This window comes from Physeter macrocephalus, chromosome 1 (genome assembly GCF_002837175.3).
Source record: "Physeter macrocephalus isolate SW-GA chromosome 1, ASM283717v5, whole genome shotgun sequence".
NCBI classification, from domain to species: Eukaryota; Metazoa; Chordata; class Mammalia; order Artiodactyla; family Physeteridae; genus Physeter; species Physeter macrocephalus.
In genome coordinates, this window is record NC_041214.2 from 52,077,669 (window position 1) to 52,101,414 (window position 23,746).

Sequence of the window (23,746 nt, forward strand, 5' to 3'; positions counted from 1 at the left end):
GAGCCTGCGTGTCCAGAGCCTGTGCTCCGCAACGGGAGAGGCCACAACAGTGAGAGGCCCGCGTACCAAAAAAAAAAAAAAAAAAAAAACACTTCAGAAATTCAAATTATTCAGTGAAAAAGTTAATACCAAAGTATGACAGGACCAATTTTGTGCTTTAGTATGATAGTTATTTTTCTAGGATTTTCTGAACCTCATTATCTTCTCTATTTCTAAAGGATAAGGTCCAGCTGCTTAATTTTTTCAGGATGGAGCCTAGCCCTCAGCCACTTGTAGGCAGTTAGCTTAGTTTACCACACTTTGCATGGATATTTGGTTCCTGTAAGTTCTGTCTATTCACCAGTTAGTCTTTAAAAGCTCTGAGAGTTTGCTTTTTAAAGCTATCTTATGGTAAATTTTCTTTAGGTTGTTATAAACTGAATACCTAACCCTAATTTAGATTTTAAAAAATTCTTTCTTTATATGGTCTCTTATACATATATGAGGTTAGCACAAGGCAGAGCTCACTTGTTAAAGGTTTTAGCACATTATTTCCTAGAGACACCTAAAAGGTCTTCACTTCAGCATCTGCAGCTCCCTGACTGGCCATGTGACCTGGAGATGGACAGAGGTGGGAATTTACTGAGCTCCCAACCCCCAAGTTTGAAAGTCTCCTTCTAAGTGCGTATTAGCAGAAATATACACTCAATCCGACCCCTTGGAAGAATTCACTCTTCCTTAAAGGTTTTCTGTTACGGCTTACATAGCATTTATAAGCTTGTGGAAACAGTAAGAATTTTTAAGCATATCTTTGGTCCACAGAGCTCTTCTCGACTGCTACATGCTTGTTCTTTACAGACTTGCAGAATATTACAAGGAGAATGGAAGAGCCTTTGACAGATAACTATAAAGCCTGGAGAGATTGTGGGGCTCATCGAAAGCAACACAGCTTACTAGTAGTAAAACAAACTGAATTCCAGCTCTTTTAGCCAAATCCAGGGGTTCTTCTACCACTAAGAGGCAATGCAGTGTGCTGGTTAAGGGGTGTGGCTCCTGCAGCCAGAGTGCCCAAGTTCAAACCCAATTTTACCATTTCTCTGTGTGCCTTCTTTTACATGCTTCTGAATGAGACAGTTGATTTTCCTTATTCCTGTTTTCTTTCCTCTATAGAGATTATACTTGGGCCCCTCAAGTCATAACATATTGCTGCATATAGTTTTTAACTGTAGTCATTAAAAGGCCCATCCTAAAATACCTAACTGCCAGAATCATTTCGGAATGAATTTGTATTTTCTTTCATATTCTTACTTCCTTGCTACTCTAGGTTGTGAAACAGCGATTTTATTCCCCATGCGTTCCAAGAAGATTTTTGCAAGTGTGCATCCAGCAACACCAATGAAACTTGAGGCTTTCAGTGCCTGCATTTGGGTCAAAGCCACAGATGTGTTAAACAAAACTGTCCTGTTTTCCTATGGCACAAAGAGGAATCCATATGAGATCCAGCTGTACCTCAGCTATCAGTCCATTGTGCTTGTGGTGGGTGGAGAGGAAAACAGACTGGTCACCGATACTGTGATTTCCCTGGCAACGTGGACCCATCTGTGCAGCACCTGGAATTCAGAGAAAGGGCATGTGGCCTTGTGGGTAAATGGTGACCTGGTGGCCGCCACTGTAGACATGGCCACGGGTCACGTTGTTCCCGAGGGAGGAATCCTGCAGGTTGGCCAAGAAAAGAACGGCTGCTGTGTGGGTGGTGGCTTTGATGAGACATTAGCCTTTTCTGGCAGACTCACGGGCTTCAACATCTGGGATCGTGTTCTCAGCAAGGAAGACATAAGAAAGGCCGGAGGAGCAGAGTCCTGTCACATCCGGGGCAATGTGGTTGGGTGGGCAGTCACAGAGATTCAGCCCCACGGAGGAGCGCAGTACGTTTCTTAAGTGTGGTGAAACTCTACTTAAAGCCAAAGAAAGAAACTCACATTTTAAGCATATGCCACTTGAGAAGGTCTAAAAACCTGAATGCATTATTAAGAACACTTGAGACTAATGAAGGAGAGAGGTGAGATCAATCTTTATTTATCTTGGCAAAATACTGAATAAATAGTCGAAGGGGAGACATTGGAGAAGGCTTTTGGGGATATTGTTACTAGACTTTACGCCATGTGCTTTCAGATTAATGCTGTGTCTTTGTCAGATAAACTCACAAATAATGAAAAAAGACTGTATGGTTGAACAGAAGGACAATTGTTTTACTTTTCTTTGGCTAATTTTGTTTTGGCCAGAGATGAATTTTACATTGGAAGAATAATAAAATAACATTTGTTGTCCACTGTTCATTGTTATTGGTACATACCTTATTATGAAAAAATGATGATAGAACATATTTATACTACCATGTGACTTAACAAATACAAATGTAGTGTGTGTTATAATCAAATGTCACTTTTTTGAGGAGATAGTTATATAAGTTATATTGTAAAATGGTTTTGTATTAATTTTATTGAGACTATTTTTGTAAATCTCTACTGTAAATAAAATATTTTATAAAACTAGTCCATGTCATCTAATTATAAATTTAAAATGTTTGGGAGCAAATCCACACTTTTTTTAATCTAAAGCAGGCAATTAGTCTTCAGATACTAATCTATTATGTAAATAGTAATAGTTACTATTGTTAGAAACAAACTATAGAGTTGTTTTAAGCATTGGCTTCCTATAAATCATAGGCAAGAAATATGATCTTGGCTAAGTCAATTCATCTCTCTGGGTTTTAGTTTTCTCAACTGAGAAATCAAGGAATTGAAGAAATAATGATTCCTTCCAATTTGATGATGCTATGAGCATATACAACTTTCTGTCCCATGTATACAGGGGAAAAAAATATGAATTATATTCAGAGTTCCTCAGATTCACATGATACCTGCAAGAGATGGTTTAGGACTGTTACTGGGGAGATCTAAAAATCTGGAAAAGAAACAGTGACTTCTGCCCTTAATACACATCCCATTCTCTTATGCATAAAGGAGGGGACAGTCAAGTCCCTTCATCCTGCAGATGGGGAGATAACTCTCTACCACACTAATGTTCTCCTCCTGTAGAGGCTACGCAAGCAAGGGCTGACAGAAGAACCACAAAGCCACGTCTGAACATCAGTAGGAAATGTGGTAGAACCACAGTGATGATGTGTCCGCCTAAAGGTAGGACCTGAACAACAGGTCATCTCCTGTTCATGAGGTTTGGAGAAGGGAGCCAGGAGTAATTATCAAACCACATTTTGTAACTAACTAGCCTGGTCCTTAGACAAGTTACTTAACTCCTCTGGAACTTCTCAGTAAAAGGAGGGGGTTAAACTCTTAGTGTCCAGTGAAATTCTATAAATCTAGGAATCTTTGAAGATATACTCATGGTATCAATACAGCTTCACCCTACTCGTGAGACCCACAAAGCCAGGGTGAAGTGTCTCAAAGAAAATCCTTCCCAGTTTTGAGGTCACAGGTCAGTCTCAGACACTTGGAGATTACATAATTCAAGGTTGCAGGCACAGTGGCCATATGCAAGTCCCTGTTTAGCCACTGTCTATGACTCTGAATGCTGAGCTGAAGGAGGAAATACTTGACCTAACCTTCAGCAGAGAGTTAGGCATGCTTTCAATTCCTTTTCACATTTCAGCATGAATTACATCTGTTCAAGAGACCCAAGATGATGCTGGCCAAGAGATATGCAAATTCATATGCTGATAGAGTTAAATGTAAGGGAACATTTAATTTTTAACAGGAATTACATGTTGAAGGCAGAGAAGAAACAAATTGAAAAAAAGAAAGTAACCCTTGAGTTACTAAAGTAGAAATTACATCTGCTACAGCAGTAAATCTGGATAAGTGTTCTAGGGACTTCTAATTGTTCCCTGATATCTATTTTCCCTCTTTTCCTAAGTAACAGAATTCTGGTTTTAATGGTATGTATGGCCACTCGGAGTAAAGTCTCTATTTTCCAGCATCAATTGCAGCTAGATGTGGCCAAATGACTATGTTCTGGCTGATGGTGAAATAAGGAATGTGATTCCCTTTCCCTTCCCCCTTCTGACTGATGGGAATATGGTAATCACGACTGGAATTTCAGCAACCATCTTAGATCAAGAGATTTAGCATAACAATATAGAATAAGCTTGGGCCTTTAATATTATGAAGCTGTTTTGCCAGCCCTAGGCTGCCTGTCCCTGCGCTTCTTTTACACAACAACAACAACAAAAAATACATCTTTATCTTCTTCAATCCACTATTGGTTGACCACTTAATCTAATCCTGATCCAGTAGAGCAATTTTTCTTTTTAATAAAAAAGACCAAGCACTTTATTCCCTCAAAATACTCAGACTATATGTACAAAATACAGTTTACAGTCTCAGGAAGCTGGCTATCTGACTCTTTTCTTTACACTAATAGCATTTAATGAGTTTTAGAATACACAGTGTCAGCAAAAGGAGGAAGTAAGAAATGTGTAAAATAGTGATAAAATAATCTAAAGAGAAATATCAGCATGCTAGCTTAGTGTAGCACATTGGCAAAGAGTTTCACTCACCAGGATGGTTACTGAGGGCATCATCATATTATAGCACAGTAAAAGAATTGTGCAAGATGGCTCAAGTTATTCAGAGGAAAAAATACATGTGTAGCTAATATATAATACATTACATGTACAAAATATAAAATATTATGTATGTGTGCTAGAGTGACAAACTGTCCTGGTTTGCCTAGGACCAACCCAGCTTTAGTACTGAAAGTCCCCGGTTCCAGGAAATCCTTCAGTCCTAGGCAAACTGTGACACTTTGTCACTCTGTCACTCTAGTACCTACATATGTATGTAAGTAGAGCAACTTTTTTGCAGAGACAGTATCTGAACAAGATAGAGCTGATGTATTTTCCTTGTCTATTGAAATGTGAGTTGGCTTTTAATTAAGTATTAATTCCTTTAAAGTATATCCAGAACAGTTGACTATTAAGTATATATTATAGAATTTTAGAGCTAGGTATTTGCAATTACTCAACTAACTTCACTTTAATAAATAGATTTGCAAACAAAGAAGAAACTATAATTGATTGTTATTTCATCTCTTCTTAAATTTTATGTTAGAAAGCTCTTCTTTGAGAAGCTTAGTTACTAAGGCCAAATGTTTCCAGAACTGTATTTTAGCCACTAAGAAATAGCACTCAAAGACTTCCCTGGTGGTGCAGTGGTTAAGAATCCACCTGTCAATTCAGGGGACATGGGTTCGAGCCCTGGTCCGGGAAGATCCCACATGCCGCGAAGCAACTAAGCCCATGCGCCACAACTTCTGAAGCCCGGGCGCCACAACTACTGAAGCCCGCGCACCTAGAGCCCATGCTCCGCAACAAGAGAAGCCACTGCAATGAGAAGCCCGCGCACCGCAACAAAGAGTAGCCCCCACTTGACGCAACTAGAGAAAGCCCACGTGCAGCAATGAAGACCCAACGCAGCCAAAAATAAAAAGACAGGAAGGAAGGAAGGAAAGAAGGAAGGGCACTCAAAAAGTTAAAAATCTTGGTCAAAGTAATTGTATGTGTTCACTTATATATTCCTGGATTCAGTGAACTTGAAAACTCAGATTGCTGACCCTTGCATTCGGTTTTATATATCTGGAGTATAGAGGAAAGCTTGCTGGGCTTGGGGTCAGAAACACAACATTCAAATCCTAGCACCATTACCCACTAACTATAAAATGTCAGGCCTGCTAACTAATCTTTATGAATCTCAAATTAGCCAAGAAACTGGGGATAACAGGACTTAACCTACCTTGTTGAAGGGGTATTATGAAAATGATATAACAAGAGATAATGTATCTAAAAATGCTTTATAAACCCTAAAATAATTTTTGAAATGAAATAGTTATCATAAAAATGTTTTTCAAGTTGTTCCCAGTGGATTAAATAAAAAATAAGCAAACAAACAAAAATACAAACAAATAAAGATTCCTTTCCATTGTGGGTAAGTTATTCTCAGAGTTTGGCCCATGGATGCTTGTAACTGTGCAGGCCTTATTCTACTTCACAGCAACATCTGCTGGTGAAGTCAGGAAGGTGCAAACTCTGGCGTGCATCAGATCCAAGACTTGGTTAACGATTCAGAAGAGATTCTTTTCTGATTTAAGATGTGTCTCTATTTCTTGTTCCACATTTGTATTGACTTTTATAACATTATATTTAATATTTCCCTATATCTATTAATATTCAGGTTGAATATTCTTAATGAGATTACTTTGGTAGTCTGTTTTCTAGAATATTTGATTAATAAATTCTTTCTCAACAACCTGTAATATGGTGAACTTAAAACCTCTTCCTTGAAGAATAACTGTATCATGAATTTTTAATGCCTAAGTATCTTCCCAGAGATTACAAAACTATACAAATGGATGTGATTCTGCCTTTAATATTTTAATATGGGCTTGGTATATGGCAGACACTCAGTGATGACAATAACGATGATGATGATTATGATTATGATGATGTGATAAAAAGAAGAATCATGGTAACCGCTGATGAACTGTGGGCCCGGCACTGTGCAAAGTATAGCTGCTTTATCTATTTAAGCCTCACACCCACACTATTTGGTATATATTATCACTGCCACAATAAATGGGAGGTCAATTTTCTATCTCCATTTCTCTGAGACAGCTCACCAATCAGTGGTTTGAACTTTGTCTCACATTGAGAAAGAAATGAGGTGAATTTATCATAATTAACTAGACAGTCTTTTCTAGGCCATTGCCAGGAAGTCAGAAAGGAATCTGGACTCTTGCTGAGACAAGATTACATTTCTTTCCAAAGACTTTCTACTTAAGTTTCAAATCATTTGAGGTCATCTTGTGATTTGTGCCAGAGGACCGTGTAAAAGGTATATTGACAGAGAGGAATATTTCCTTATTATGACCACTGATTCAGAAATGCAGATGAAAGGATGTCACTGTTTTTAGTTTTGATAGTAGTGGTGTGCATTGCATCAGAGTTCCAAATAAAAATTTGGAAAGGGTTTCCCTATAGGCTCTCAAATAATCCCTTACAGTTGGTGATACCCTCATTTTAGGGATCACCAATAATATTGTCAACTTCCTAGATGAAAGATATGCTAACTCATGCTGCACTAAGCATTGGTTGTGCTTTTATATTCCAGTACTGGACAGGTTTAACAAAGCATCTTCACATAGCAAAGAACAAGTTTGAAGAATTACTCAGAACCACTGAAAAACAGATCTCCCACCCTGAAAAGGTTCTGATGTTACAAAATATTAAATTGCCCTGATATGATTTAAGCAGAAAACAAATTAATTACCCAAGGGACATCCTTGTCTTATCTTTTTAATTCAATGGGAAAGCACTCAACATTTCCTCATTAAGTATGATTTTAGATGTAAGTTTTTGCAGATATCCTTTATTAGATTAAGGATGTTCCCTTCTATTGCTAGTTTGCTGAGAGGTTTTGTTTTGTTTTTTTAAATCATGAACAGACTGAATTTTACAAAAGGAAAAGATATATATATATATCTATCTTAATTATATACATATATATATTATATCCTCTTAATGTTTCAGGAAGTTCTCCAAAATTCCTAGGTTGCATTCTTTATTTTTTTCAATAATGGATACTGAATTTTATGAGATGCTTTTACTGATCAAATGACTTTTTTCCCTTTTAGTCTTTGACTGTGGAGAATTACATCTTGAATATTGTCATCCTTGAATTCCTGGGATAACTTTTATAAAATGAGGATAACAGGGCTTCCCTGGTGGCGCAGTGGTTGAGAGTCCGCCTGTCGATGCAGGGGACATGGGTTCGTGCCCCGGTCCGGGAGGATCCCACATGTTGCAGAGCAGCTAGGCCCGTGGGCCATGGCCGCTGAGCCTGTGCGTCCGGAGCCTGTGCTCCGCGACGGGAGAGGCCACAACAGTGAGAGGCCCGCGTACCACCAAAAAAAAAAAAAAAAAAAAAAAATGAGGATAACAATAGTTCCTCCCTCATAAGCTATTAGGAGAATTATATGAGTTAAAAGACTAGTACCTGGTACAGAGCAAGAACTCAATGAATGTTAACTATCATATTCTTTATGCATTGCTAGAATCACTTTGCTAAAATTTTTGTTATTTGTGCATCTCTGTTTATAATTAGGATGGGTCTATATTTTCCTTTCTTATATTGTCCTTTGGTATTGATATCATGGCTATACCAGCCTTATAGAATTAGCTGGAGAATGTACTTCTTTTTTTTTTTAATTACCACATTAATTTATTGTCAGCACAACTAAGTACAGGCAGGCATATATAATAACATGTGTAAACTACCAAGCAAGCAGAATAAAAGGGAAACTGTACTGTGATTCACCTTCAAGATATTGTGCACGTACTCATTAAAGCAGTATTTTAGGTTCTGTTTTGTAGTTTCATTAATATTGTTATACAAAAATCTGTGCCCATAAATTCCCATAATGCTTTTTTTTTACATCTTTATTGTAGTATAATTGCTTTACAATGGTGTGCTAGTTTCTGCTTTATAACAAAGTGAATCAGTTATACATATATATATACCCCCATATCTCCTCCCTCTTGCATCTCCCTCCCACCCACCCTATCTTTTTTTAATTATATGAAAAAGTTTAGATAAGACTGTAATTACTCCTTGCATATTTGTTCTAATTTGCATATAATACTAAATGTGACAGGCTTTTTTGTGTGTGTGTGTGGGTTGATTTAATACTGACAGAATTGTCTTATTAGATATAGGGACATTCAGGTTCTCTATCTCCTTAGGGCTCAAGTATTAATACAAATCAAGGCAACATTCTGCTCATGCGTTTAATCCTTTCTCCAAAAAGAAGGACTTTCAGAATTTCCTTCTCACTGGGAGAATTCAAAGAACACAAAACAGACAAATGGAGTCTAAGCAATTTGAATAAATGAATTCATATTTACATTTAATGTAAAAGTAAATAGTATTACTAATATACAATCATTAATAATGGGAAGTAGTAAAACATGGGCTTGGAACTAGCCTTCAGGGATAAATACTTAACCCCATTTGACAGTCTCTCATGATTGATTTAAGCTTAAAGGACGCATTTGGTTTGGAATTAGGGATAGACATGTATATAACACAATTGAAAAAATATGATCAATGGAATAACACCAACCAAGGGTAAGGGATTAGTTGCCACTGGTACACCACAAGGCTTGCCTGGCCCCATTGGGTCTACCTTTTCATTACTGTTTTAAAATGAAGATAGAGTGGTTCTGTTCATAAAATTTACGGATGACAAGAACCTTGGAAGAACTGGAGATATACTGAAATGGAGGATCATTATCAGTGAGATCCTGGCATGCCAAAGAAATGAACTGAATCTCTTAAGAAGTATAAAGGGATAAAAGTAAATATTTACATAAGGCTACTTTTTGGTACCCAGTATTAATTTACAACACTGTTGGCTACAGTCCTGGATTTTCGGGTTATCTACTCCTCATCCATGTGGTTCTGCTGAGTTTACTATCAACTCCTGCTCTGAGGGTGGCTCATGACCCTAGTCCGGCCAGTTGAAGTACTGTATCCCCTGGCAACAATGATGGATTGGTTCAGAAATGGGCATGTGGTCAAACAGGACAATAAGACTGGATATGGAGTTTCTTTTTCTTAACTGGTATTCATGATGATGTGAGCTCATGTGAGCTCTCATGATGAGAGAGGCCCATTACATGAAACATGAAAGTGAAACCAATCCACAGGAAGCAGAACCAAGTAATGACTTTTTGGGACCACATTTGAGTCCTGAATCAATCCATATGGGAAGTCTGATACATTCATGCATTTTTTAGTCATGTGTGCCAGTAAGGAGTTCCCCCTCCTCCTTCTTCTCTTCCTCTTCTTCATCATCATCAAGCTATTTATACCTGGGCTTCTGTTACTTAAGATATAACTAATTGGTAAAATGTGACAATGATAGGACTTCTGTTATGGAATTCTTGTGGGGATTAAATGATTTAACCAGTATAAAATGCTTAGCATAGCATTTGGCATAAAGAGAACATGAAATAAATTCTAGCCATTGTAGTTATTACTGTTATTATAATTATTATTGTTATCATTGAATGGATGATAATTTTGTGGGGATTCAAGCACTGCCCGGGTAACTGAGCTGAATCAACCTAAGATTCTGCAATTTTACAATTCTAGTCTTATAAAAACAGGTCAAAGCAAATAACTCTAACACTTTAGCATTTTCTGCAGAAGTAGAAAAATGGGAGAATAAGGATTAGGATAATATAAATCAAGGAGGAAAATCTAAAGGGGAGAAAACTATATGTAAAGAAAAAAGAAATCCCAATGATGCCTCCTAAGGCTGTTTTGCAGGGGATATATGACAAAGATTTGCAGAGCAGGAAACTTACTACTCAGAGACACCAAGATCCCTTCTGTTTCGCAACTCAGAGTCTGATAGGCTTATGTGAGTGACTGCAGAGTTTTACAGACACATCAGTCCTAAAAATCTAACCCTGAAATATTTAGTCCCAACCTTTTATAGGTTAAATTTTCATTTATTTTATGATGATTTTCATAGTGCCAGATCAAATAAACGAAATCATTTGTTTATTTTAAATACTTGCAGTTAATTCAGAAAGTGTATTTTGCGTTTCAAAAGATTTCTTTGTCATTGAAAGTGCATTTCAGAAAAACAAAACAAAACAAAACAAATACATGAGTTAAGTTCTTGGCAGGTGCAAAGAGACAATTCCATTTTCTCCCCTCATAAATCAGTTACTTGCAAGTCTAACTATCATGGTTTTAAAATGTGTGGCGTGTGTGTTTGTAATTTCTATAAAATCTGTACAAAATATGTAGTCAAGGTGGTGAAAAATGCATAATTGCTTTCCTGGACTTTTAAGCAAATTTAGGATCATGCATAAAGAGAAATTAGCAATTCAGTCCTGTAGCCAAAGAAAATGAGAAATGAATAATATGTACTAGTAATATCAATGACAAGTCTTCAGAAGGGAGCACATGTAGAGTGATAAACTTCCACTGTCATGGTTGGGGTTCAGACAAACTGGGCATCTGGCAGACCACTGGGGTGGCCTGTCAGATGTCCAGCGTTGGGGGCGGACACTAAGAACTCTTCTTGGGAATGTCTGGTATGGTGAACAAAATCTTGGTCCTTGGTGGGCTGCAGGAATTTTGAGAACTGGTGGACTAATTTGTTACTAGCCTGACTCTTCGGCGGATAGCTGAGCCCAGGGAAGAAAGAGAGAGTTTCAGATAAAATGGAACAACATATTCTACTGCGAACTCAGTACCATACTTTGACACTGGGAGCCAAGCAACCTTTCTCTGGCTCTCTACCAAAGTCTAACACTAAGGGTAAAGACAGGTTCTCTTCCCCATCCTGCATCCTTCCCCATCCTACCACAGTGGACTGAGGACTGGTGGCTTCTGAAACTTCAGGGGTAACAGCACAAAGGGACAGAGGCTGCCATCCCGGGCAGGACAGTGTGGGGCAAGTCCATTCCTGGGGCCTCCATGGTAGCAATCCACAGAGTTTGCTGGGCTGAGGGTGGTAGAGATGGGCATCACCACATATGCTGTGCCAAGAAGAGAATACTGGGGCCTTTCAGAAATACTTGGAGCACTTTCCAGAGGGCTAATGCTCCATTTGAGCATGTGGGCCTGTGGCAGTCAAATGTGGGCCAAGATACTCATGGACCTCAGACATTTATACTAATGAGGGCTGGGGATATTTGGGTACCTATCAAATAATACCATATATTGTTCTTTGATCCCAAACTAAAAAAAAAAAAAAAAAGTTTCTGATAGATCTAAAACCAAAGGAAAACAATACAAGAAAACAGAATATTCTGACTGCACTAACTTGATCTCTTTCATACAAATATGAAAGCATTAACAGAGATGTCCTGATTTGATACTTTATGGTAGTATTTAACACAATTATAAATCAGTCCCAAATCGTGTTCACATTTAAGAGGTCTTTACACATTCTCTGGTGTATTTTATCTAGCATTTTGTGCTTTGGGAAAACAAAGGATGAAGAGCTTTTCCATCTGCCACTGACAGCAGTGGGACACATTCCACTTAGTACAGACAGGTTCTGCACAGTTGGTAGTTGGACAAGATTACCAGAAGCACAGAAAACACAGTTCTCCAAATGAGGCACAAAGAGTTGAAAGGAAGCGTGCGACTCATCTAATGAGTCCAAAGAATTCATCTGCCTGGTGAAGAGACCCCAACTCAGTCAGCTCAAGTAACCTTACCCATGTTCCCCAGCCACCTAGTGGCAAAGCAGAGAATCTAACGTACCTCTCAATACTCAAAGTCATACTTTCCACAAACCATAACTGCTTCATGAAAATACTTTAAAATGATTGTTAAAACACATCCCCAAGCTCAGCCTTTGCACCATACCTTGGAGTATGCTCTTTACTATAACCTCTGTGTGATCGGCCAGGAGGTCTGCCTTGGTAATTGCAGCCAGGGACAGGTAGTTGGACATATTTCTGCACAGTTCCTTGTTGCCTCTGTGGAGGAATTTCACTGCAATGGGGATGGCTAATGCCATCACAGGGGGCCGGTTGTAATTCTGAGGAAATATAAGAAATCAACAAATAATAAGTGGTTCATTCTTTATTCATTTATTCATTCATCCGAAAAATATTTATTGAGCTAAGCTCTCAGAGTGCAGCTGTGAAAACACAGGGCCCACCTTATTTTCCTTGTATTTGGGAACTCTGGGAACTCTTGTTCTTGTTAGGGAGACTTCGAGGCAAACAGGCGCTTAATAGCATAGGCTAATGAGGGCCATAATAAGGAATGTGCAGGGGGATAAGGGAGCAAAAAAGGAGCGCTTAATCCAGTCTGAAGGGGGTGTCAAGGAAGACTTCCTGGAGGAGGTGATGTCTTCGCTGAGACCTGGTGGATGAAGAGGAAATGGCTGGGAGATAGCTAGGAAAGGAGTGGACAAAAGGAAAAGCGTGTGTGAAAGCAGAGAGGTGAGAGAACTTGTGCATCTGAGGAACTGTAAATAGTTCAGTATGGATGATGTGGGGTACACATGGGAAAACTGGGGTAGGAGATGAGAGAGGGGACTGGAGAGGTAAACAGGCTTGATTATGAAAGGTCTGGCACCATGCTAAGGAGTTTGGAACTGATCTTTAGTGTGATCAGGAGTCAATGATGAGAGGAATAACTTAGATTTATACTTGAGAAAAAAAAATCTAAGGAATGTTGAATCAGTTGCTTCCTGACTGTATGTTAAAAACTAAAGTTTCAACTGAGACTCGGAAGGAAAAAGATGAATGAACGTAAGGCTAAAAACTAAAGGAATTCTGGATCCTGAAATAATTCTCTTTTTTGATGTACTTTGTGACTGAACATCAATATCCTTACATACACAATAGTGCCATCAGCGTTCAATTACCTAATTAGGGAATACTATTTGGAAAATACAAATTGTTTTCTTACAAATGAATGATATGTCTTCCCTACCATTAACCATTCTAACGATCAACCCCACCCCTTAGGCTAACTATAAAGCAAAAGTTGAACAGTGCACAATTTGTTCAACTTTACATGACTACATTAGAAATAAAAAGTGGTTGTTTTTCTCTGATTGTTCATGTGAAAAGTGCTTCTATTTTTCTACCCATAGATTATCCCCTCTAATACCTCCCACAATTCTAGGTTTATGGCAGGTGTTCGATAAACGTTTGTCAAGCTGAATAACTAATGAAGAAAATACAAATCTATAGTGATAGTTACGACTGGGAACACAATGTAGTGTGAAGAACGAAGGGCAGGTGAGGGGGTGGGGAAGGGCCTGCTCGCTCCCACCTTCTGGCTTGGGTCACCAACTGCCAGCAATGGCCTCCAGTGCCATCCATTTTCAGGGCTAGTTGATTGGGCAGGTGAGTTGTTACACACTCCTTAGCAAATAGGACTTCCTCGGCCACCCCCCAGGTACTTCTAATGAAGGCATTTACACCCTTAGCTTCACGGGCAGTCAAATGACTCAGACACTGACCAACCAGAGAATCACATTTCCAAATGATAAGTTCAGGGATGGGCAAGTTACCCGATTATAATGGAAGAGCCATTCAAGGGCTCTGTGAAAGAGAGTCTCTCTCTTCTGTCGTATTCAAAGTGCTGAGAATGGAAGATCAAGAGTAGCTGCCATTTTGTGACCTCAGGAGGAGAGAATCTGTATGAGATTCAAGGCAACATGGATCTATCTGAGACACGTTAAGAGAAACCGGGTGGCATCATTTGAGCCCCATGTATTAGGCTGTGCCTGAGGCCAGTTCTATCCCTAAATTTTTCTAAGTGAGCCAATTAAGTCTCTTGTGCTTAAACTTTTTTTCTTGCCAGTCCCTAGAAACAAAAATAGACCTGATAAATCCATAATCCATTCCTGTAGTTCCACTCATTTTTCAGATTCAAGAATCAGTCTGACTCCTGAGCAGAGAAAATAGGTATTCAACAACCTAAGCTGATGTCTCACCATGAAGTCAGCCATGATGAAAGCTCTGACCCTATTCCTTGGTGACAAATCATGTGTTTATATATCAGTTCCACTCAGTAGGTCTCTGTTTTATCCTTCTTAGAGTTCCTAACACCATCTAACTATCAGAACCAGGGCCTGCAGCCAGACTTCTCTCAGATCAGGCTTTATCTAGAGTGTCTCCCCTCCTGGTAATTTAACTGTGCCTGATTAGACTGGGCCATTATTGGAGTGATGAGCTGTCAGGCATCCCTGGGAGGCTGGCTGCTCCCCGCCCTTCAGCATTAGAAGTCTTCCTGTGTACTTGGCCAGGCCTTACAGAACTGTTTGAGTCCACTGAGGGAAACTCACACTGAGGGATTTCCAAAAGGCTGGTGCATGATCAGGTATGCCAATTTACTCTCTCACAGTGACAGTCTTTTCAGGTCAGACCCTTTCACACCATTAGGAAATCAGGAGCCAGATTACTAACCAGAATGTTCACTCATGGGCACAAGAGCAGATCAGAGCAAAGGAATATCTTGAGGGCTATTTCATCTAGGCCATGGTGAAACCTAACGGTCCTGCCCTACAGCCAAATCCCCATCTCTGGTGATTGGAACTTTCCTCTCCATCAGATTAAGTCTCTACCCACCCTTCACCCCCGAGACAGTGCTGAGTAAATGTGCCAAAATAATGACCCCATACTGAGCATCCTCTTTTTGTTGACATGCACTTCAGACATGTGGTGTTTAGGAAGGCTGACTGATTTGTCGATTTTCTCTGTTATAATCTTATTCTGTGCCCGCTCCCTTGAGGTTACATTTAAGTTATACCTCAATTTGAACAGAGTATTTCCCAAACGCTTCAGTCTCACCTATCAATTTCTTGGGTTGCCCCAATCTCTCCATAGTGTGTAGATTTTTGCTAGTTTACCTTTTACATGACATATCTTCGTCCCTGTCACGGCTGCCAAAGCTCTAGCTTTGAGAGTGGAACACAATCACACAATTCTTCTCAGAGCTTTCCAACAAAGAATATCATGCCCCAGTTACTTTACCTTCTCTGTCTTTAGCCAAAACAACTTGCAGCTAGAGAAGTATACGCCTTCCATTGGAGGAAAATGTCTTTAAGCATATTTACCCGTAACTTTCTGAGAAACCATGATGGTGGCATTGGAAGTACAACTCAAGTGTTTCCTACTAATTGTGAACACAGACAGGCGTAGTAAAAGACCAGTGAAAATCATATTCACAGCAACTAATGTTTTTAAACCTTGGGAATGAGCTAACGCTTGCCAGCAACAATGAAAGAACAGGCTGTCTTAACCAATTTGGTCATATTTTTTTTTACAACAATTCTAGATGTCTTAGGGAAAAATAGTGGGCAGCTATTGAAGTCTTTGAAGTGTGGTTCCAAGTGAAAATTATTAAAAAATTTTAAATGTATAATATCATTATTAAAAAACAAAACTTCAACACACTCAATTTTTCTGTTTTCCTCCCACATATGTCATCTGGAAATCTCTCAAATGAGAAGTGAAACATTAAGCAAAGAGCAAATAGTTCATATAAATACCAAGGAATTGCCACCAAAGGCTCTCAATCTCTAAACAGCATCTAGACAGTTCCTAGTGTTTCAAGAGGCCATGGGTACTACTGACAGCAACAGCATATGAGTGAGGGGTTGGCAGGCCAAGGTGAGGCTGGGCAAACATGGGTCCTATGGACCTCTTTCCAATGGCTGAGCTTTGCTCTCAGGTGAAGCAAAAGGATTTGCTAATGCAGTAGATCTCAGGCCCCTGAAATTATTTTATCTCTATGATTATTTGGATCCCAGGAATGCTACTGGTATACATGCAGAGAAAGCCCCTGTGATTGCTCATACAAATAAACCACTTTAACAGCAACTGTTAACGCCAGAGCTTATGCTAGATCTTGCCCCTCCATGCAGATGTGAGCATGATGGCATGTGTATCTTCTTACACACAATTCAATACTCAGTACTCAGGGAACAATTCAGTGAAGTACAAGGTAGCAATAAAGACTTGCTCATGGGGACAGTTATATCCAGCAGTAGAAGCAAAACAAGAGGGCTTTGTTCTACAGATGCCAAGAATTATATTTCTTGACTAGATTAGCACCAATTTGAGCTGTTGGTGGAGATTTTCCTTTGGAAAATGCACTTTGGGAAGGTTTCCCAGTGTTTTATAATTGAAAAGAATAAAGCTAAGTAAAAGAGATAGATATCTGAGGTGATAGCAACGAAAAAGCTCTTAGGTCTCAGGCCTTGAATTCAACTAAGAGCCGTAAAAGAGTAATCTCAAGAAATATTAAATGCCATACATTAAAATGGTTATTTTATTGTTTTTCATCCCCCATCATGGATCAGATAATCAAATTTTGGATTTATATATAAAATGCTTGGTTCTTAGCAGCATGGCTATATATAATATCTAAATGGCATCCACTTAAGTTTTCCCAGTGTATTTTCTGACAGGCAATAAGGGAGTGGGTCTCAGGAACCTGGTGGGTAGGGGGGTGTCCCAATCTCCTCCCATTTCATGCCCCTGTCTTATGCAGCATTAAGTGAGGAACTGGTACTGGGGCCCACTCTGGGGTGAAGCACGGCTACTACAAAAGCGAGAGGGCAGTCAGGTCTCCTGAGCTACTCATGTGTTCATTTGTCCATTAATTAATTCATTCAGTAAATATTATCTTGAGCACCTACTATGTGCCATTCACTGTTCTAGGTGATGGGACCACATCAGTGAATAAAACTAAGCTTCTATTTGGGGAGGGGGTGGCAGGCAATGAGCAATGGCTAAAATAAATAATTAAATGACAAAGTGTTGATGCTATTTGAGTTTCCTGCAGATGATGATAATGATGACAATACCAACCAGAGCTAATCCTCATACAGCACTTCTTGTGTCTTAAATATTTTGTCTATTTTTTAATGTCTATCCATCTAATCCTCACAACAAACTCATGAGGCAGCTACTCTTATCTGTATTTTATAGATGAGGAAATTAGGGCACAGAAAGATGAAATGCCCAAGATCACCTGCCAGTAAATGGTAGAGCTGGGATTGCCTATTGAATAAACTTCTAGATGAACATGACCAGTCCTGCCTCTGAGAGCTGAAAAGGAAATGCTCTCAAAATTGCCTAAGGCATTTTGCATGCCAGCCAGGGACAGATTTTGAATCTTCATGCAGCATTAACTGGGGAAGAGGAAATAAGAAAACTGAAGCAGAAATCAAGGTGAATGGACAGTGGGGGGTCCTTCTATAAAGAAGGAAAAACAGATACTTTTGGATTTTCCCACAGTGAATTTGGTGGCTATTTCAATTCTTCCCTCCTCCCCGCTTTGGCTATCTCCCTCTTCAAATGATCATCAACAGTGTGAGAAGATGTGGAGGAAGAGATAAAAGGCAGAGCTTACTTGGCATTAGCTCTGCTAAGTGATTTGGTTGCTTGGAGAAGAGGCTGAAACCACTGTAACTTGTACTGAGGAGAAAACTAGGCATTGGCTCTCAACATCATGATGGTTGGTCTGTCAGTTCTCTAGAATTTCATTCTAGCCCATCTGTTATGTCAGTAATTACAACCCCCTTGAGGTGCATGTGTATTTTCTTCAACGCTCTTCAGGTTTGGATATATCTGAGAATGTAATGTGCTTTGTGGAGGGGGAGAGGGGTATCTTCTCTTTCAGGATTTTTCTACAGGCAAAGAAATAAGCATTGGACAACTCCATATAGAACCCTGGTCAGAGGAAGCTGTGGTTTGAAATAGGTACTTCCAGATAGTGGCTGGATCACAAATGGAGATTGCTTTTATAATAAAATTGTTCTTCGTGAGCAGGAAGTATTGTTATGCCCATTTTACAGATGGCAGAACAGAGGCTTAGAGAGATGAAATAACTTGCCAATCTCTCACTGATACGAGACCAAAAGTATCTGATTCTAAGGCCCTCAAGCTCTAAAGCCTTTTGTTCTTCTACCTCTCAGCATCTGCTATGGGAGTCAGAATTTCAGACTAGGAGGTGATCTGAGAACTCACCTGATTCATCCTTCATTTTACAGATGTCTAAGGACATGGGGTGGGATGGCAGGATAGTATCACCCACCACAAAAGAAACCAGAACTCACAAGTGCATGCCTCATACATGTACAGATTCTGCATTGAGGAAGGTACAGAAGGTGAATTCTGAAAATTTTAAAATTATTTTGAGGTAAATGTGGCTAGTTCATACAGTTAGGACCAAGAAAAGAAAGCAGTATAACCACTAATTATTACAAGTAGAATAAGAATGGTCATCTGAAGTAGGTTTGAGTGTAGGTTGAAAAAGGAAATTTAGGGAAAAGAAAAAAAAGGCTTTTTCTTGTGTGTGTGTGTGAACATATTTAGCTTCAAATGACAGTGAAGTGGCCAGAAAAAAAAAAGATGGCTAAGAATACGGGCAGAAGAACTGGTGGGCCCTTGCTTGATCAGGTAGTGTGAGGCTGGGATTGCTTATCTTGGGAGGTAAGGTGGGTGGAGAGGGAATCTTTGTGTGTGTGTAGCTAAAAATGTTAAGTGGTTGACTTTAAAGTTGACCTACTGTTTTATTTTACTGAAAAAACAAAACAGAATATGAGTCATCTGGATTTCTACATGTTTCCCACAAGAACCTATTTTACAAGTAGGACAAAATCTTCTTTTCAATATTTACTGCAAGCCAAAATGTTCCCCTTAAAATATGATTGAAAGCTAAATTCCAAAGCTGCAACCACAGCCTTGCCTTTGGTTCGTGGGAAATGACTTTCTGGGACCACACCCCTAGGGGTAGCCTGGACAGATTCCTGCACTTTGCTCTGAAAAAGGCAAGTTTACATTTAGGGCTTTCCATCTTCCAATATTACACCTTCTGCCTGCTCAGAGGGCACACAGTGGACGCCCTGTGACCACACTGGCCCTACAGGCTGCAATCGCCCACTTCTGTGACTCACTTGTCCCTCTCAACCAAGACGCCTAACCCTTAGCCCTTTTCTCTGTCCTTTCCCAAAATGTCAGTGCTTGCCCTCAGGGCCCTGCTCTCAACAATCTTACAAACTCATTCTCATTGATCAGCAGTGAGTTTCACGTTTTTATTTGCTCCCCACCATCCCCTTTTTAAAGTAGGAGACATAATGCCTTACCCAGAATAAAACATCCCTTTATGTTAGACTTTGGGGCATTTTGGAAGGGTAGCCTGCTTAGTTCTCTGATCTGGGTCTCATTTCACAAGTATGGACTTTTGTACAATCTGTTTTGTCTACTTGGAATGTTCTCTCACCCCACTTTTCCTACCTGGTAAAATTCCTGATAATTGCTCATAACCCTTTCAAATTCGATCTCCATCCAGAAAGCCTTCCAGACTCTCTAGAACTGTACTAACACAGGAGGTGAGTGAACCTACTGAGCCCCTGAATTGTGACCAATGCAAAGTAAGACATGCTAACACACACAATGGATTTATGAGACTTAGTATACAAAACAAGCAAAACATCTCATTAATTTTTACACTGATTACATGTTGAAATAATAACATTTTGGATATACTGGGTTAAGGAAAATATAATATCACATGAATTTCATCTGTTTTCACCTCTTTTTAATATGGCTATTAGAAAATTTTAAATTCCATATGTGGCTCATGTTTGCAGCTTGCATTGTATTTCTGTTGGACAGTGCTGCTGGAATCTAGACCAGTGGTTTTGAAATCACAGGGGGAGCTGGAGAATAGGGCTGATTTATGAGTTTCTGTCTGAATGTCTGTGGAGTAGCACTTTGGAGTGAAATAATCTAGGTTTCTGATGTATGTCAATAACATAGTCAAGAATAATCAACAAACTAGTGGTTGCCAGTGGAGGGGAGGAGGGGCGACATAGGGGTCGGGGAGTGGGATGTATAAACTATTGAGTGAAAGATAGGCTCAAGGATGTATTGTACAACACAGGGAATAGAGCCAATATTTTGTAATAACTATAAATGGAGTGTAACCTTTAAAAATTGTATAAAAAATAAAGTTTAAAAATTAATAAATACTCAAGATAAAAATAAAAGAATAATCAATGAAGAAAAGGTGTGTTAGGTCTTTGTTGTTCTATGCAACAGCATTAATCAATCTTCCATTAATTTCGCTGAAATACCCATTTCCTCCCCTCCCATCTCTAACCCTGGGGACAAAGGAAAAACAGTATGATAGTGTGTGTAGACTCTTTTGTTCAGTTGACCAGTCCCGGAACTGAGCAGACAAAATGCAATATGCTCCAGTTAAACACAGACAACTGTGAGAAAAAACAGAAGAAAGGAAGCTAATATTAGCTGCTACACACAGTGCTAAACACTCTAACATAGCTGGAATTTCCTGACCTATGCTCAGAAGACCACTAGTTCTGAGGGATGTTCATAAACGTTGTGTTGGGGTGAGATGGGGAAGGAAGTTACATGGTCAAATCAGGCTGCAAAATGCTGTTCTAAACAAAGTTAACCAGCTTTCTTTATTGCAGGACTTGTCAGAGCCTTTAATGTGCTATGAAACATTGTGACAGCTCAAAAGGGAAAAACTGAATTCAGTGTTTCCCAACTTATTTGACCACAGAATTCTTTTTAAAGAAACAACTATCAACATTACTGGTTGGTGAAATTTGTCACAGACAATGTCACTTCATCTGCATTTTATAGGGAGGAAACTGTGGCTTAGAAGTTCTGTGACTTGTCCAACATTTTAATTTTACATAATTAGTTCGTGGCTGAGCCAAAATTCCAAATTCATCTTTATGCCAAAGGAAAGAACTTAAACATGGTCAGAACAGGCAAATATTATTATAATGGAAAATTCACAGTACATAGAGAAATGCACTTAAAAATGACTTAGCCACTTCTCTCCACATATGCCAAGCTCACTGCCCCTCAACTCAGACTCCACCCCCTCTTTGGTCTCCTTTTCTGAATTTTCCAATATTCCTCATTTGGATCTGGACACACAGTGCTTTACTGTTAGCTTTTTGTATGTACACGTCTTATCTCTCCAAATAGATTAGAGCTTGCTGTGGTGTTACTTTGAATTCCCCTCAGTGTGTCTTGCATACAGTAGGGGCTTAGTACAAGCTTCTCGGTTTATTAATTACCAGCCTGCTCAGCTTAGCTATTGATGGTTTGTGGTGTCTTTTTACAGTATCTGAATGCTACAGAAGCATTGGCTCATGGTTCAGAGACACCACATGTTCACCTAAGCTGCCAAGCCAGTCTCAGATAGCATGATGCTGAACACTGACGTACCTGTAAAATGCAACTCATGATATCAGATGCGATTTTTGCGTGGGGAGTGTCTTCGTCTTTCCCGGACGGTCTCAGGTTGTGTTCCAGGCAGGAGTCCCAGAGCCCCACAAGGGCCTTTGCGTGCTTTTCAATCGACTCTGTTTCTCTGATGGCTGTTGTGATTCGTGTGATACAGATTTCAACCACTGCTTGGTCATTGTTATTGGTTTGGTAATCCTGTTTGAAAGAAAACCTTCATGTTAAATAATACTCTGGAAAGTTACCCTTTGAAGGACCTACAAAATATGAACTCAGTCACTTAGCAAATGGGTGTGTCACACTGAGGCTAAAGGATGAGGTTGTAAAGCCCAGTGCAATACCTTCTTCTTTGGAGATGAGTACTTTGTGGACTAGGCAGATTTGCAAACCTGCTAAAATGGAGGAGGTTTGTACTATCACAGATACACAGACAGGGAGCAGAGAGAGTCCAAAGGAGCTTAATTATTCACTTGCACGTGGGTTCAAATTTCAGGCTATTTCAGTTTCTAAGTTCATTAGAGGTCAGGGTTTACTTTTTGCTCTGACATTTCAGCAACTTTTGTGAAATATTTCAAATTACTCTCCAATTTCCCCTCAGGAGTGTTCTCTCTCTTTCTGTACATAACAGAACTTATCATTCATCTCTCCCTTTTCAATTCAAATAACTACCAAGTCCACTGTAGCTCTCCCCAACCAAATTTCCCTCCATTCCCCTATTTTAATTCTTCCTCAAATACCTAATGATCTTTATGGAGAGGTAATATGACCCTTCAAAAAATCTAAATGTGAAAAATAGGTTCATCACTTTAACTTGGAAAATTGGTCTGTGAACTCTGCGTGGTGGATTGGCAAAACTGAACAGAAAACAGAGCAGGGAAGAGCTTAGACTCTTATACCATCATGTACCATTAGAGCCAGGAAGTGGTGGGGCTTTCCTGTCCAACTGCAGGCTCTAGCTTGATCTTTTTTCTACTCTTACAACTAATGTTGCAGTAAATATCTTATGCGTGAAGCCCTCTCCACGCTGTAGATTATGTATAGTCCAGATTCACCAGAAGTGGAAATTTCTGAGACAAAACTCAGGAACATTTTAAGGCTCATGATACATACTGCCAAACTATTTTCCAGAAAGGTCTTACTGATTTATACTCCCACCAGTTGGGTTAAAGCAAGCTCTGCCCATTGTACCCTTACAAGAACAGAGTATTTTTAATTTTTGCTAATTTGATCGGTGAAAAACAGTATCTCGTTGCTGTTTTCCTTGGAATTTCTTGATCAGAAGTAAGGTTGAATATTTTCACGTTTATTTGTCATTTGTATTTCCTCCTTCGGGAACTTCCCACTGTATCTTATGTCTATTTTTCCTTAGATGACTTCATTTTTTTTTGGTCCTTCTTTGGTGAAATAATATCTTTTTCTATTATGGATATTATGTCAACCTTTGGCATATTGGTTGTGAATATGTCCCCATGTTTCATTATTTTTAGTTCTTTTGCTGCTCTTATTATATGCTGAGGTTTTAGCCAAATCTATCAGTCTTTGGGGACTTTATTGTTTTTCCTTTATTTAATTGGAAATTAAAGTTGGTTATTTAGTTTTTTGAAAAGGTAATACATGGACATGGTACAAAAATACAAAAGACACAAAGAAAAGATTTACACTGAAAAGTTAGTCTCCCTTTCACCTCAGTTCCCTTCCCTGGGGAAACCACGCTCCCCAATTTCTCACATGTTTGACAGATGTACTCTATGCTCATACAAATCTCCATCCACATGCACTCCTTCCTTCCTTCCTCCTTCCCTCCCTTCCTTCTTCCCTCCCTTCCTTTCTTTGTGATTCCTTTAATAGCTTTTTATTAACTTCATGTTTTCTTTATTCAAAGGTTTAATAAAAATTTACCTG

General features: G+C 39.2%; 2 protein-coding genes across 3 annotated transcripts in view; one reads left to right on the plus strand and one right to left on the minus strand.

Moving 5' to 3' along the window:
- Nucleotides 1-2,531, plus strand: part of PTX3 (pentraxin 3) — a 5,840-nt gene extending 3,309 nt beyond the window's left edge. Inside the window, exon 3 of the mRNA XM_024124337.1 lies at nt 1,304-2,531. Coding sequence (XP_023980105.1) covers nt 1,304-1,917 — 614 coding nt within the window. The 3' untranslated portion in view covers nt 1,918-2,531. The remainder of the gene's footprint in view (nt 1-1,303) is intronic.
- The window catches only part of VEPH1 (ventricular zone expressed PH domain containing 1), a 214,294-nt gene that overhangs the window by 166,190 nt on the left and 24,358 nt on the right, over nt 1-23,746 (minus strand). For both annotated transcript variants that reach the window (XM_007106883.3, XM_007106884.3), the window contains exons 2-3: nt 21,827-22,042; nt 12,450-12,624 (exon numbers count right to left, since the gene is read on the minus strand). In XM_007106883.3, the coding sequence (XP_007106945.2) occupies nt 12,450-12,624; nt 21,827-22,042 (391 nt within the window). The remainder of the gene's footprint in view (nt 1-12,449; nt 12,625-21,826; nt 22,043-23,746) is intronic.